The 13,447-nt window shown below is 51.1% G+C and overlaps 4 protein-coding genes across 4 annotated transcripts; 2 read left to right on the top strand and 2 right to left on the bottom strand.

Annotated features, from left to right (window-relative positions):
- Window positions 1-579: 579 nt before the first annotated feature.
- Window positions 580-3,019, top strand: HOO65_050043 (Bilirubin oxidase; the record flags this gene model as incomplete). The annotated part of the gene is made up of 7 exons (XM_071003207.1): window positions 580-716; window positions 795-969; window positions 1,079-1,170; window positions 1,230-1,244; window positions 1,435-1,647; window positions 1,716-2,014; window positions 2,070-3,019. 7 exons carry the CDS (start codon window positions 580-582, stop codon window positions 3,017-3,019), a joined length of 1,881 nt encoding a protein of 626 aa, XP_070858102.1.
- An 886-nt stretch (window positions 3,020-3,905) lies between these two features.
- On the top strand, window positions 3,906-4,986 carry HOO65_050042 (UDP-N-acetylglucosamine transferase subunit alg14; the record flags this gene model as incomplete). The annotated part of the gene is made up of 2 exons (XM_071003468.1): window positions 3,906-4,103; window positions 4,255-4,986. 2 exons carry the CDS (start codon window positions 3,906-3,908, stop codon window positions 4,984-4,986), a joined length of 930 nt encoding a protein of 309 aa, XP_070858101.1.
- A 760-nt stretch (window positions 4,987-5,746) lies between these two features.
- HOO65_050041 (uncharacterized protein) lies at window positions 5,747-6,895 on the bottom strand (the record flags this gene model as incomplete). The annotated part of the gene is made up of 3 exons (XM_071003448.1): window positions 5,747-6,470; window positions 6,552-6,783; window positions 6,859-6,895. 3 exons carry the CDS (start codon window positions 6,893-6,895, stop codon window positions 5,747-5,749), a joined length of 993 nt encoding a protein of 330 aa, XP_070858100.1.
- A 2,693-nt stretch (window positions 6,896-9,588) lies between these two features.
- On the bottom strand, window positions 9,589-13,348 carry HOO65_050040 (Leucine--tRNA ligase, cytoplasmic; the record flags this gene model as incomplete). Its single annotated transcript, XM_071003115.1, has 5 exons — window positions 9,589-12,703; window positions 12,770-12,790; window positions 12,866-12,893; window positions 12,997-13,126; window positions 13,286-13,348. 5 exons carry the CDS (start codon window positions 13,346-13,348, stop codon window positions 9,589-9,591), a joined length of 3,357 nt encoding a protein of 1,118 aa, XP_070858099.1.
- Window positions 13,349-13,447: the final 99 nt, after the last annotated feature.

The following is a 13,447-nucleotide window of genomic DNA, read 5'->3' as shown; positions in this document are numbered from 1 at the left end:
GGAGGATAGGACAGAACAAAGAATAAATGATAAAAGGGATAAACAACGGGATAAACAAATACACAGAAAATAAAGGCCCAAAAGCCCGAGGAAAGGAAGAAAACACAGCCAGGCAGGCAGGCACAAGCTTAAATTTCGGACTCATACACGTAGAGCACAGAAAGTACATGACCGAAGCACAGAGGAGATTATTGTCTCGAGCCCTATCACGCAGGTATTCTGGGCGTTCTGGGATAGCTAGGGGGAGTGTTTTGGTAAGGGAAGATGTGAAGACTAGCAGTGATCGGCGAGGATCTGCTGTGCTGATGAAGCTGCAGTCGTTATTCGGGGATGTATTTGTGATGACATATAAAGACAAGTTCTGCGTCTCATCGTTCTGTCGTATTCCCTCTCTTGTTTTCCTTCTGCCATGCCTCCTCACTCACGTTCTTTTCCGGCTTCTGACGCTCGTTTTTGACTTCCACTCTTTTTTCTGTCGTTCTTTTAGTGCCGTCGCAGCCCTCTGCGGCTTTCCTTTAATATACTTCCTTATTTCCCTATACTAGCTTTGTTGATTTATTTCGACCTGTTCGGTTTACCATGCCTACTATCATCTCTATACTCAAGCTGGCCGTGCTGGCAGCTACTCTAGGTGACGCCCGTGACTGGGTGAGCCCTGAGTATCGCTGGCTATACACGCAGCCGCTCCCAATCCCCCCAGTTAAGCAGCAAAAGTGGTGAGTCTAGCAGAGAAGAAGAAGCCCTATGCTACAACTCAGGCCAAGTACTGACTACCTCTTTGCTCTTTTTTCCAGGCCAGATCAAGTCTTCCACCACAATGCCACTGGCGCACCGATAAAGTACTACGAGCTCAACGAAGTCGAGTTCACCCAGCAGATCTATCCTGGCCGCTCAGCTACTAGGCTCCGCGGCTACGATGGGATGGTCCCTGGCCCAACCTTCATTGAGGAGAAGGGCATCGAGAGCGTGGTTCGTGTGACCAACCAGCTTAATGTCAACACTAGCTGCCACCTCCATGGATCCTTCACCGCAAGTCCTCCTTCCTTAAAGCCAAATTCTATACTCTTACTAACTACAGTCTCTTTTACAGCGTGCTCCGTGGGACGGCTGGGCTGATGACAGACTGCAGCCGGGCCAAGCCAAAGACTATTATTACCCAAACGGCCAGGTGTAGGTTGTTGGTCCCGTATCGAGACTCGTTAGGTCAAGCTAACACGGTTTATTTACAGGGCTCGTACTCAATGGTGAGAACTTGTAACGCGTGGCATGCCTCGAAATCCCGTATATGTCCTGTGTCATGTAGCACACGCTACTGTCCAGGGTCCGTTCCGGATGCAGAAACTGAATCCTGTTGTGCTACATGAGGCTCAGCTGCATGTATATGTACATGTACATTGCTACATTGAGTAGAACTTAGTGCTGACTAAGCCATAGGTATCACGATCACGCAGCCCACATCACTGCTCAAAATGTCTATCTTGGCCTTGCTGGGTTCCATATCTTGCAGGATGAAAACGAAGCCGCCCTTAACTTGCCTGGTCCCTACGGAAAATATGACATCCCTCTCGCCATTACGTCTCGCCAGTACGATGCCAATGGGCAGGTTGTGTTTCCCCGTGGAGAAATTGACAACATTCCAGGCGACATGTAAGCAAGATTTCTGTCTTAGTCTAGATATAGACAATCCCCCCGCTAACTGCAACTGTCTTGCCTAGTATCCATGTCAACGGAGCTCCTTGGCCCTTCCTCAAGGTTGAGCCCCGCAAGTATCGCTTACGCTTCCTCAACGGCGCCCTAACCCGTACCTTCAAGCTCAGCTTTGGCCTTGACACAGCCAACTCTACCAAAGCCAGTTTCAATATCATTGCCTCCGATAGCGGTCTGCTCTCGTCGCCGCAGCAGGCTGACACAATATACATTTCTAATGGAGAGCGCTACGAGGTTGTGATTGACTTTTCGCAGTACAAGGGCAAAAACATCACCCTCAACAATGCACGTGGTCAGATTGGCGAAGGTAAGCGAGCCGGTCTGAGTGGTTGAGACGCTGCAGTGACTAACTCTATCTTCAGATTTCCTCCATACCGACAAAATCATGCGCTTCGTTGTTGCACCGAATGTCGAAGTCGCCGATTCTTCCGCTGTGCCTAGCACACTTGCTTCTGTGGACTACCCTTCGCAGGCCGTTTCCAGATCCCGCACCTTTACGTTTGCCAAGACGAACAACCTCTGGACGATCAACGGCATATCATGGAACGACGTGCGCGCGCGTATCTTGTCAAACCCCATTCGTGGCACTGTGGAAACGTGGGAGTTGATCAACGACTCGACCGAGAATCATCCAGTTCACGTTCATTTGGTTGATTTCCAGATTGTGTCGCGCACTGGTGGTCGTGGGCGAGTGTTTGGCTACGAAAGCTCGGGTTTGAAGGATACCGTGTGGCTAGCTCCTCGGGAGCGCATCACTGTCCGCGCATACTTCGGCCCATGGCCCGGTGTGTACATGTTCCACTGCCATAATCTCGTGCACGAGGACCATGCCATGATGGCTGCCTTCAATGTGTCGCTTCTCGAGGCGTATGGCTACCACGATGAGGACTTCAGTGATCCAATGGAGCCTGAGTGGGCACCACGCTGGATCGAAGCAGCCGCATACCAGTACTCGGCTGTGGCTGAGCGGATTGCGGAACTTACTGAGAACACGCCCTACTATGAATACGACACGTCCGGCGATGGAGGCTCAGAGTCTGGCTCTGACAGCTCCGGTACGGACACCGACTCAGGTATTGACTCTAGCTCAGGCTCAGGAGGCAGCTCGGACTCTAACTCTGACTCGGACTCTGATTCCGATTCAGACTCGGACTCGGACACTCAGCCCACTACTACTGCCCCTCCTAGGACAGGCTCAGGTGCTCCCACACGCACCCGCACCAACCGCCATGCACGGCCTACCTGGGCCTATGGCCGACCGGACTGGGATACCAGAACCAATAAGACCCGTGGGCAGTCCCAGCCTGCGTGACTATATGGTCCCTGTGCCTCTTTGTTTGCTACACGCTCCGCTTCTGCTTCTGGGCCTGCCTGGCTGCCATATCTACACTCGCGGCCGACGGGAGTGTCGGAAGAATGTCAAAGCGCGCTAGAATCATGGTCCAACTTCATTAACGGCCATTGGAAAACACAGGCAGTAACCACGGAAGCGCTCGCCACACCGCCAGTAACTGGAACTTTCCAGGACACCCAGCCTATCAAGACATTGACAACTCCTGACGCTCTGGACACTCCTGCGCCCATAGAGACTCCGCCCTTGACTGGTGGCGTCAATCCACCTGAAACACCAGGTCCCTCAATTCCTAATATTGCTCCTACCTCTGCATTAGCAAGTGACAAGCCAGCAACCAGCAAAGGGTCTTGTTCCCCGATCATTGTGTATACAACGTTGACTACATGGGTGGTTCCTCCTTCGTCTCTGCCACCGTCTCCTCCACTTTCTTCCCCCTCGAATCTGCCGCCTGCTTCCTTACCCCCCACCACTTCTACTGCCGCCCCTTCTGCCTTCCTTCGCCGACCATTTGGTCCTTCAGGCCCTCACAGGTACAAGTGGTCTCGCCCCCATGGGCCCCGACATAATATGTTGAACTAGCCATGATATTTCCAAAGATTGAGGGCTGGCTAGCAAGCTTCTTGTTATTATTTGTCTATTGTTAATACTTCAGTTTGTTTACACCATTGTTTATAGTTTTTTTTCAGTTTATAATGTTTAGATGCTTTGAACTTGATTGCAAACGTGAATATGTAAAGATGTTTCATTTATTCAAGAAATAGGGTTATTCCCGGCCCATAGTTAGGGTTATCATAGTGCGCTGCATGATGGGACTCCACAAATCTCATTCTCATAGGAGACTGCAATGCAAGGTGTTGCTCGCGTCAACCTACCTAACCTTACTCATTGCTCACTGTTCCTTGTGCCTTACTTTACCCATTTTTATCCCATGCTTTCTTATACGCTGCTGGTTGGCGGTCTCACAGTCTATGCAGCCCAGCTGCTGACGATGCCAATCGTGTTCCCCATGTACTTTGCCCTGGGCACTAGCATCGTGGCCGCTGTGAGCTGGGGACTTCATGGAAGTGTGTCCATATTTGTACCACTGGCTTTTATGTGCCTATTTGCACTCGCGGTTTTAGTACGTGAAGCATGCGATGTCGCTTTTTTTTTTCCCACTTTTGCGTACAGTATTTTGCTGACCTTTGTACAAGATCAATGTGTACCGTCTACGTGTCATGAGCCACAAAGCCATCCGGCGATCCCAGCGTTCTCCGCCAGATGCGAAACCAGGTGCGTGTCAATTGTACACGTTGATTGTCCTCGGCTCGGGTGGCCATACCAAGGAAATGCTGTACATGATGAGTCGGGGCTTCATACCGTCGCCCCGCGCCCACAGACGATACCTGATTTCCTCTGGTGACCGGCTGTCGCTAGTGCATCTGCAAGAATGGGAAGCGGTTCAGGAGAGGGCAGCAGCAAGCTGCCTAGACAATGTGACTGGCAAAAAAGGATCACCTGCGGGAACTTTTGATGTGGTTACCGTCCCACGAGCCAGACACATCCACCAGTCCCTCCTTAGTACGCCATTCACTGCTGCCGCATCGATAGCAATGTTGGTTCCTGCCCTGTTAAAAAGGCCGGCGGCTCGGCCCGATCTTGGGCCCCCAGACTTGATCATCTCCAACGGGCCAGCAACGGGGTTTTTCACGGTTCTTACAGCATTCAGCTTGCGGGCGCTAGCTTTGGTGCCAGAAGAAAAGATGCGCTGTCTATATGTGGAGTCATGGGCACGCATCAGCACACTCAGCGTCACTGGAAGACTATTCCATCTCACAGGAATTGCCGACCGAGCAGTGGTCCAGCACGAAGAACTATCCCGGAAGTACGGGATGGAGAATGGAGGATGGCTTGTCCTAGCAAAAGATGGAGACAAGACGTCGTGAGCATTTGGCAGTTACACGGACTTTTGTCACGTGACGCACAAGTATACACAAACGCGATGCTATAGGGTTGTTAATTCACGTGACGCCAACAGGGCTAGTGCATCGATCCTATTTGACCAAAGCTCTATCGGGTCGGACTGCGGGCTCCCGCTAAGCCCATCGGCCGATTCAGATATTCCTTTTTACCACTTAAAGTGGGGATTCCGTTAATTTGCATGGGCACCCTGCGCCTGTTAACCAAGCTCCTTTCTCCTGGAAGTGCCGAGAGTCCCGGGCTTTAAGCAAGTGCAGGATTGTGGTTCTGTTTGTTGTGCTGTGTTGATGTTCCATGCTCAAGCTGTGTACTTACCTGCACTAGTGTTCGTATGTGCACGCTCGGTCTAGCCAGTTCTGCTTTCACGCTATCTTCTCACGCCCCGCCAAGCGAAATCCGCCGCTGTAGGGGCAGGGAGAAGGGACAGGGAGAAGGGACAGGGAAGCATGATACAGGGTAGGATGGATGGAATAGCCAGGGTGGGAGGAGCGCACCAATCGAGAGCTATTCCGAATAGAGGATCCGAGCACGTGAAGCAGAAAAGTTGAAGGACCGAATTATAGTTTGAGAATTGAGTTGGTAAGACAACATGAATTAATAAATGACAGAGATCTAGCATGAGACAAACAAGCTGAACAAATAACCCCCAAGAAAATAAACAAGGAAAAAAAATATAAAAAAAATAAGTAAACAAAGAACGTCCACGCTCAGGCCAGCCCGATTTGCTTAGTCAGTCTTTGGCAGGTTGCGCGCAATAGGCGCGAACAAACGCTCCTGCAGGGGCAGCAAACGCAAGAACACATGGCTCCATCTCCAGCCCAGCAACGGAATCAGGGCTCCGACCATGGCGTCAGTCAGAAAGTGGTTGGCGGTAGCCACAATAGTGATTAGCATAGCTGTGGGCCAGAGGGGGGCTAGGATGCGGAGCATGCGGTGGGGCGAGAAGCGGCAGATGCACACTGCTAGGTATAGCGATGTGCCAAAGTGCAGACTGGGCATGGCGGCAATGGTCAGCTGGAAGCGGTTGTTGTTCCAGACGTTGGCAGCCGTGGCGCTGGTAGCGGCGCTGTGGAGGATATCGACGAAGCCGTATTCGCGGGGCAGCAGGCGCGGGGGGTAGCACCGCCATACAGTGATGATGACAAAGGCAATGGCGTTGTTCATGGCGATCGTGCGGCGGACACGCTGGTAGATGGGTGCCGGAACATACTTGAACATGTATACGAGGAAGCAAACGCCAACGGTGATGTGCGAGTAGTAGATCTTTGCTAGGATCGACATGAGCCAGGGGTACTGGGTGAGGACGTATTGCTGGAAGGGCTGTTCGATGGCGATTCCGAGATACTGTTCGGCACGGAGGACCTGGAGGGCATGGCCCTGTGCGCGCTCGAAGATGGCCTGGTTGCCGGCGATCATGCGGGCCGAGATGGCGCGGAGCAACTGGTAGACCCTAAAGAGACGAGCATTAGCAAGGAGGTGATGGAGATAGCAAGAAACAAAGATTTCAATGCGAATGGAATAGCTGACTTACCAGTATGACAGGTTCCAGTACCAGATCTCTATTAAGAAGGGGAACTTGTTGAAGAAGCGTCCCAGCAACGACCAGAACGTGTTACGCGACTTTTCGTTCTGGCCACCGCTGTTCCAGTAGCTAGTTGTGATGCCGCCTTTGCCGCCTTCTTGCGCATTTGCCCGCTCGTAGAAGTGGCTGTCACCCCGACGGCGGTTGATAATGGAGCCGATGGTGAAGCTCAGGACGATGGCTGGAAAGAGATGTTAGCGGAATGCAGTCTAGAAAGCCGCTTAGCTTTCGATGCATCGACGTAGTTTGTACTTACACAAAGGCTCCACCGAGTTTCTGAGAGCTGCCGACATGGTGATGATGGTAGAGGTGGTCGTCGGAAGAAATCAAGCTGAGTGAACAGTATGAGGAGGCCGACGGGAATGGTGATGCAATAAAGGAGTGAAATATGTGAAGGAATACAAAAGGGAAGCTTGGGGAGGAAGCTTGGGACGGTTGTTGGCCTGGTTTAAAGTAGTCAAAGGAGAGAATAGGCCAAACGCAACCTTGTTATGAAAGAAAAGAATAAAAAAAGAAAAAAAAAAAAAAGAGGTAAAAAAGAAGATGAGCCTGAAGAGCGAATTGCAAGAAGGCAGACCCTCGACCTGGAGGAGGAGGAGGAGGGATGTATATAGTGAAGGACAAAAAAAAAGAATTAAAAATGCGAAAATTAAAAATTAAAAAAAAAATTAAAAAAAAAAATTAAAAAAAGTCCAAACTAAACAAGTTGAGAAGGAAGTCTGGCTTGTCTCTTTTTCCTGGCTAAACAAAGGGAAACGCGTAGGCTAAAGGGTAAGACGAACGAAGAGGAGGAAGAGGATGCTAGAGAGCATGGGGGAGGGAGGGGAGGTGACGAGGGGTGGAGGCAACATGAACCAAGGGATCCAACAGAGGCACTACAGACAAGCTTGTGAGAAGTTGTGTTTCTTCCTGTGCACTTCTGGGTGCTGCCTAAGCTATTACCATCGGGAGTTTTTAATTGTCTATTTACCTACTCCGCTGGTCCTCCCCCCCCCCCATGTCGCCGTTTTGCCCTACGGGCTGCAGCCTTCCGGCACCTCCATTCCCCCTTCCCCCTTCCCCCTTCCCCCTTCCTCTCCTTACCAGCAAAAGATAAAAAAAGCCTGCGGTCTCTCTACCTTCCAGCAAATCACACCCGGACTTGGCAAAAATTGGAAACTCATCAAACCTACCGCTACGCCCCTAAACTATGGGTCTAAGCTTCTAGGCCCCAGTTTTTCGTCCGTTTCTTTCAAGTCTAGAAGAGCTCCCACAGTCTTCCGGCAGGGCTTCAGGAGAGGCTTAGGAGGACCTAGGCTCTTGCCTTTTGTTTATGCTTGCATATTCGGGTGCTTTTGTGTGCCTTTTCTTGGGCTGTTTCGCTCTGTTTGAGAAGGACCGCGCAGCTGGATCTTACGGAACAGTTGGCACTACAGTACGAAGAACAAGAGGAAAAATGCCCAGCGGCGGCGGAAGACAGGCACTTCGCATTAACCCTTGGGCTGGTTGGCCTTAGCCCGACGTCTAAGATGCTTACCTGCTGGCACTGACAGAGCCCCTAGAAAAAAGAAAAGAAATATTATGGCATATTATAGCGTGAAAACAACCGCAACCAAATATTGCCACCTTGTAGCGGCCCTCTCTCTGTCTCCCGCTCTCTTTTTTGAGTCCTTTGCTTGTTCTTCTGCCCTGTTTCGGTTGAGCGGCCAATCTAACAACTCCGCCACCTCCCTGCACAAGGGAAAATAAATAAATAAAAGGACACCGACAAGCGCTGTCGCTTGCTCGCCAGCCCCAAGGCATCAGCACACATTACACTGGTATTGCACATAGACATTCAATACTCGTGTCGCTAGAAATATGTGCAACAAGCGGGATGCAGGCTAATCCCCTTATCAGATGAATGTATGCACTTTAGGGTAGCTGCCTTAGATGGCCAATTTGTCCCGAGTTTGTTCGCTTCGAGTCTTCTCTAGGTAACTACTTATTTCTGCCAGCCAGGTCCTCCGATAGGAGAGGAAGCTCTCGTTATCACCTGCGATCATGAAGTTGTGTGCTTATTTTATTTTTATCTGGCTTGTTTTTTACAACAACCTTGTTGCTGGCACGCAGTTTTTTTTTTCTTTCCTCCCCCTTCTTCCCTGCCTTTTTGCCTCTCGCATTTCTTGCCTCCTTCTTTCTCCCCTATATGCATGCACCTCATCTGCATGATTGGAGCTGTTTAAGTTCCGCTAAGGGTGCCTGTGCTTGCTTAGTTGACAGCTGATGCACAGCACTGCATTTGGCCAAGGCAGATTCGGGTCAGTCTGTACGTACCGCACCATATGTGCGTGCTTGACCGAGGGTCATGGGCTCACGGGATTTCCTCCAAGTGTCTTTTTTTTTTTTTTTTCTTTTTTTTTTTCCTCACACATCTTCCCCTCCCTCACTTCCGCCGGCAGCGCGATGGCTCTGCAACGCAAGTTGCGCTCCAACCCCACCTTAGAACAGGACTCAACACGTAAAATAACACGCATACATACACGCAACCGCATATTCAAGTTACATTTATCCACAATCCTTTGACGCCACAAACCCTATGCCAGCACGGTGTGTTATACAGTGTGCTTTTTATAGTATGATAGTTATAGTACACTGCTATTACGCACTGTACGTACAGCGCTGCACTGTGCTGTACGCAGTATATCATGCAACACAACAAGTCTTACTGACCACAACCTTCTACACTACCCACCCAAGTAATATCTATTTTCGTTTCTTTAGCTTTGCACTAAGCGTGTTGTGGTTGTGCTGCACATCACTCACGAACGGCTGCTGAGCGTCCCAAACAAACACACTCGGTTGAGTCTAATCTTCACCACCACTACCTCGTCAGTCGTCTTACGCCGAAACATCACTGGTAGCACTTTGGCAACCAACCAATGAAGATTGCTAGTTTAAGCCCAATTATTCGCATCTTTATTTTTGGTGTATGTCTTTCTATCAAAAACAAACCCTCCACTTGTCCTTATGCCTCTACATTCTCAAAGTTGTACGATGGGTTTCCTGGCACAGCATTCTCCGCACTGGGCACTCCAATGTCCACTTCGGCGCCGTCCGTCACCCTCTCGCCCTTTTTGCCACCTTCCAGAACACGCACAATATCAACCTCCTTCAGGCCTGCTGACCGCTTCAGGCTAGGGATGGTCTTTACAAGGATATCCGCCTCGTCAAAGAGCAGGGTTCTGTTAAGGGCATCTTCGCCGGCCTGCAGGCGTTTCTTGATAGTCTGGGTGAACGGCATGGCCTTCTTCATCTCACCCATCTTGCTGACACGCCCCATCAAAGCCTTTTCATCCAGACTGCGCGTAGCCGGATCCCACATTTCCGAAAGAAGGTCAACATACTTTTGCTGCCACTCAGGGAATTTGGTGTTGATGAATATCGTCAGCTTCTTCGGCTTTGACGGGTCGAAAGAAACTTCCTTGCCCTTGGCCTTCTTCTTGAGCTGGGCCGATTCAGCCGAGTTGACGGCCGATGAGATGTTCTTGATGTACTCGCGAGCAGCTGTCAGAGACGCATCAGCCTCGGACAGGTCGGGGAATCTTTGGGTCTGGATGCTGCCGCTTTCCTTGAGAATCTCAATCCATAGGAACTCAGCAAAGTGAGGAGCCAGAGGGTTCATCAGTAGAGCCAAGTTGCGGATCCAGCGCTCGACTAGGTCCAGGTGCAGGGGAATTCCGGCAGCTGTGCAGGCCTCGCGGTAAAAGTCACGGGCGTTGAAGAACTCATAGATGCACTTAAGAGCCAGCTTGTAGTTTGTCTGATCGTAGAAGTGTAGGATCTCACGGCCGATAGCGTTGATGTCGTTGTTAAAGAGCTTGTCCTGGAAGTCGTTGAGCTTGCCAGAGCGGAACGCATCCTTGTTCTCTTGCTTGGTCTTGACAATCTCCTCGCACCATTCACGGCAGTTGTACAGACGCAAAATGTTGTTATCGGCAACATCCTCCTCAAAGTTGGCATCACCAATGCCGTCACCCGCGTCAGCCAGGGCAATGCGCGAAGCATCGGCTCCATACTTGCCAACTAGGTCATGCAGAGTCATGAAGTTACCCGTAGACTTGGACATCTTTTCACTATTGACCATGAGATGGCCGTTAGTGCGGATGCCCTTAGGCCAGTACTCCTGCGGGAACAGGGCAATGTGGTTGTAGATGAAGAAGGTCAAGTGGTTGCCAATAAGATCCTTTCCACTGGCACGCATATCCAGAGGGTAGTAGTACTGGAAGGACCGACGCATGCTCTCCAGGGTCTTGCGGGGAATGCTGCTCGTCTTTTCCACCTCGTCGGACCACTCGGTGCGGCAGAAGACGTAGTCCCAAACATTCATGGTCATTTGTTCGGGCTTAATGTTGTACTCGGTAGTTTCCTTGCCAAAGATGTCCTTGTGCAGGAAGGGAACTAGAGTGTAGTAGGCCATGTAAATGGTAGAGTCAGACAACGACTCAACTAGCTGGGACTCGTCCCAAGGCAGTCTGGAGCCGAGGCCAAAACTGCGGCTGACGGCCCAGGCATTAAGCCAGCCCAGGACGGCCTGGAACTGGTTCTTGGCTTCAGAGCTGTAAGTGTTAATGCCCTTTCCATCCTTGTTCTCGACCCACTCCAAAGCCTGGTCTCTCCAGGCCTCCTCGCCGTAGTCTAGGAACCATTGGTCCATGAGGGCAACAATGCACTCGTCGCCTGACCGAGACATGACCTTGCCCTCAGGCTCGGCATAGACAAAAGCATCGCCAGCACGAATCATCTGCTCGCGAACCTTGGGCTTGGCCTCCTCCACCTTGTCGCCGGCAAACTCGCCGACGATCATGGTGCCGTTGTAGAAGCCAGCCTTGTATGCCAGTTCTTTGGCCTTCTCCAGCTGCACAGTGTCCTTGGGTGAAGAAATCTTCATTTGCTTGCATAGCGTCTCGGCGCAAGCCTTGCCGTAGGCGGGCGTTTCGATGACGGGAATAATGTCCTTGTCGATCCATTCGGCTTTGATTCCGTAGAACTCAGGCTTCTTCTTGAGATCCATGACGTTGATGTAGTCGTCAGGCGAGTCTGAGGGAACCGAAGTGACAACACCAGTACCCTTACCCTCCTTGACGGTGGCCATGGGCAGGACATAGACTTGGCCGTACTGGGACAGGGGGGCATCAATCAAAGTACCAATGATGGCAGGGCCAGGGAGGTCGGCAACCTTGACCACCTCGCCGTTCTTTTCGAATAAACCCTGATAGGCCATGTTCTTGGCCGCACGCTCGGTCACAACATAGTAGTCAGTGGGCGAGGCCTTAAAGACTCCATAGGTAATTTCGGGACCAACGAAGCAGTTGGTTTGGCCGTACATTGTCTCGGGACGCAGGGTAGCAGCGACTAGGAAAACCTTGGCATCGGTAGGAAGCTTGTCTTTGAGGGCCTCCTGCGCCTTGGGAGCCCACTCAACAACGCGCATCTTTAGGCCAGTGTACTCCTGGGAGTTGATACCTTCGCCAGACTGGCGGTCATGGTCAAGGCAGGGCTGTCCATCCTTGATGGAGTAGATGGTGTAGCGATTTCCAAACTTGATCTTGCCCAGCTCCTTGAGACGAGTCATTTGCCAGCGGACCATGCTGTCGTAATAGGGGTTGGCGGTGGTGGTGACGAAAGAGCGACGCCAATCAGCACGAGACCCAAAGGCAGTGAGATCGCGGCGAGCAATCGGGGGGAAGAACTCAAGCCAATGGTTGACATCAGCGAACTTGTGAACCTCTTGCAGAGGCACGCCGGAGGCGGCCATGATTTGGAACTGATACTTCATCTTGGCTGTCTTGGCCACAGATTTGGACTTTTTGGTGCTAAATTTGGTGATATCTTCCTTGACGCGAGGGGCAGCAGCGGGGGCGGGGGCAGTCTCAGACTCGGCTTCGGGGTTGTAGCCGGAAAAGTCCTTTCCGAACATGCGAATTTCGTTGACCAGCTTGTCGGCACAGGCCTTGATGGGCATGCCACTAACGTGGAAACCCAGGGGAGTCAGGGCACGCTTTCCCTGCATGGAGGCTACCATACCGGTAAACTCGACCTTGGAAATGGAGAAAGCATGGCCAGCATGGAGGTTTCCGTTCCTAAAGATAGAACCTGTTTTAGCAAGCGGTAGCAAGAGACGAGACGGGCGTCAGGAGTATACGCACATGTAAGGGTAGGCCATGCATCTAAGATCAGAAAGTTTGGTTAGCATGTCGCGTTAGAGCAAGAGCGGATAGGGGCAAAGGCGGGTGGTTACTAACCCGAAGAACTTGGGATGCTTTTCACGAACTGTGGAGATATTGTCAGTTCCTTGGCAAAGAATCTAGGACGAGAAGAAAGACATGGAAGAAGACAGGAGGAAAAAAAGGACGGTATGGACATCAAGACGCACGCTCTTCAGAGGACATCGCATCGAGAGGGATCTCGTCAATCGACGGCGGGTTCGACTCGAAAACCTTTTCCTCGGCCCATTTGGCTTGGCACTGCTTTTCCCAGCTTACAAGCTTGTCGCGCTTTTCGGTCTGGACAGATGGAGGGCGTTAGTATTGGGACTTGCTTAGGATATGGCAGCCTCGATGGTAATGCTTGAGCGGTAATCATGATCATGATTGTTGCTATCGCCTTCATCATGATCGTCATCGTTATGGTGGCTAGTCATGATAACGACAGTCAAGACTCACTCCCTTGAGTTCCTTGGTTTTGCTAATGGCCAGGCCATCCATGGCCGCGGTTGGGACAGCCATTTTCACTTGCTAATTTACTGCTGACTCTTGGCCAAGTTGAAAGAAGTAAATTTGGTCGCGAATGTAAAAAAAACAATGATTCATCGTATGGAGGGGCTT

This window comes from Ceratocystis lukuohia (genome assembly GCF_044167205.1).
Source record: "Ceratocystis lukuohia strain C4212 chromosome Unknown Supercontig5_pilon, whole genome shotgun sequence".
Classification (NCBI taxonomy): domain Eukaryota; kingdom Fungi; phylum Ascomycota; class Sordariomycetes; order Microascales; family Ceratocystidaceae; genus Ceratocystis; species Ceratocystis lukuohia.
Note: the sequence above shows the minus strand (reverse complement) of the source record. Positions and strands in the feature narration are given on the sequence as shown.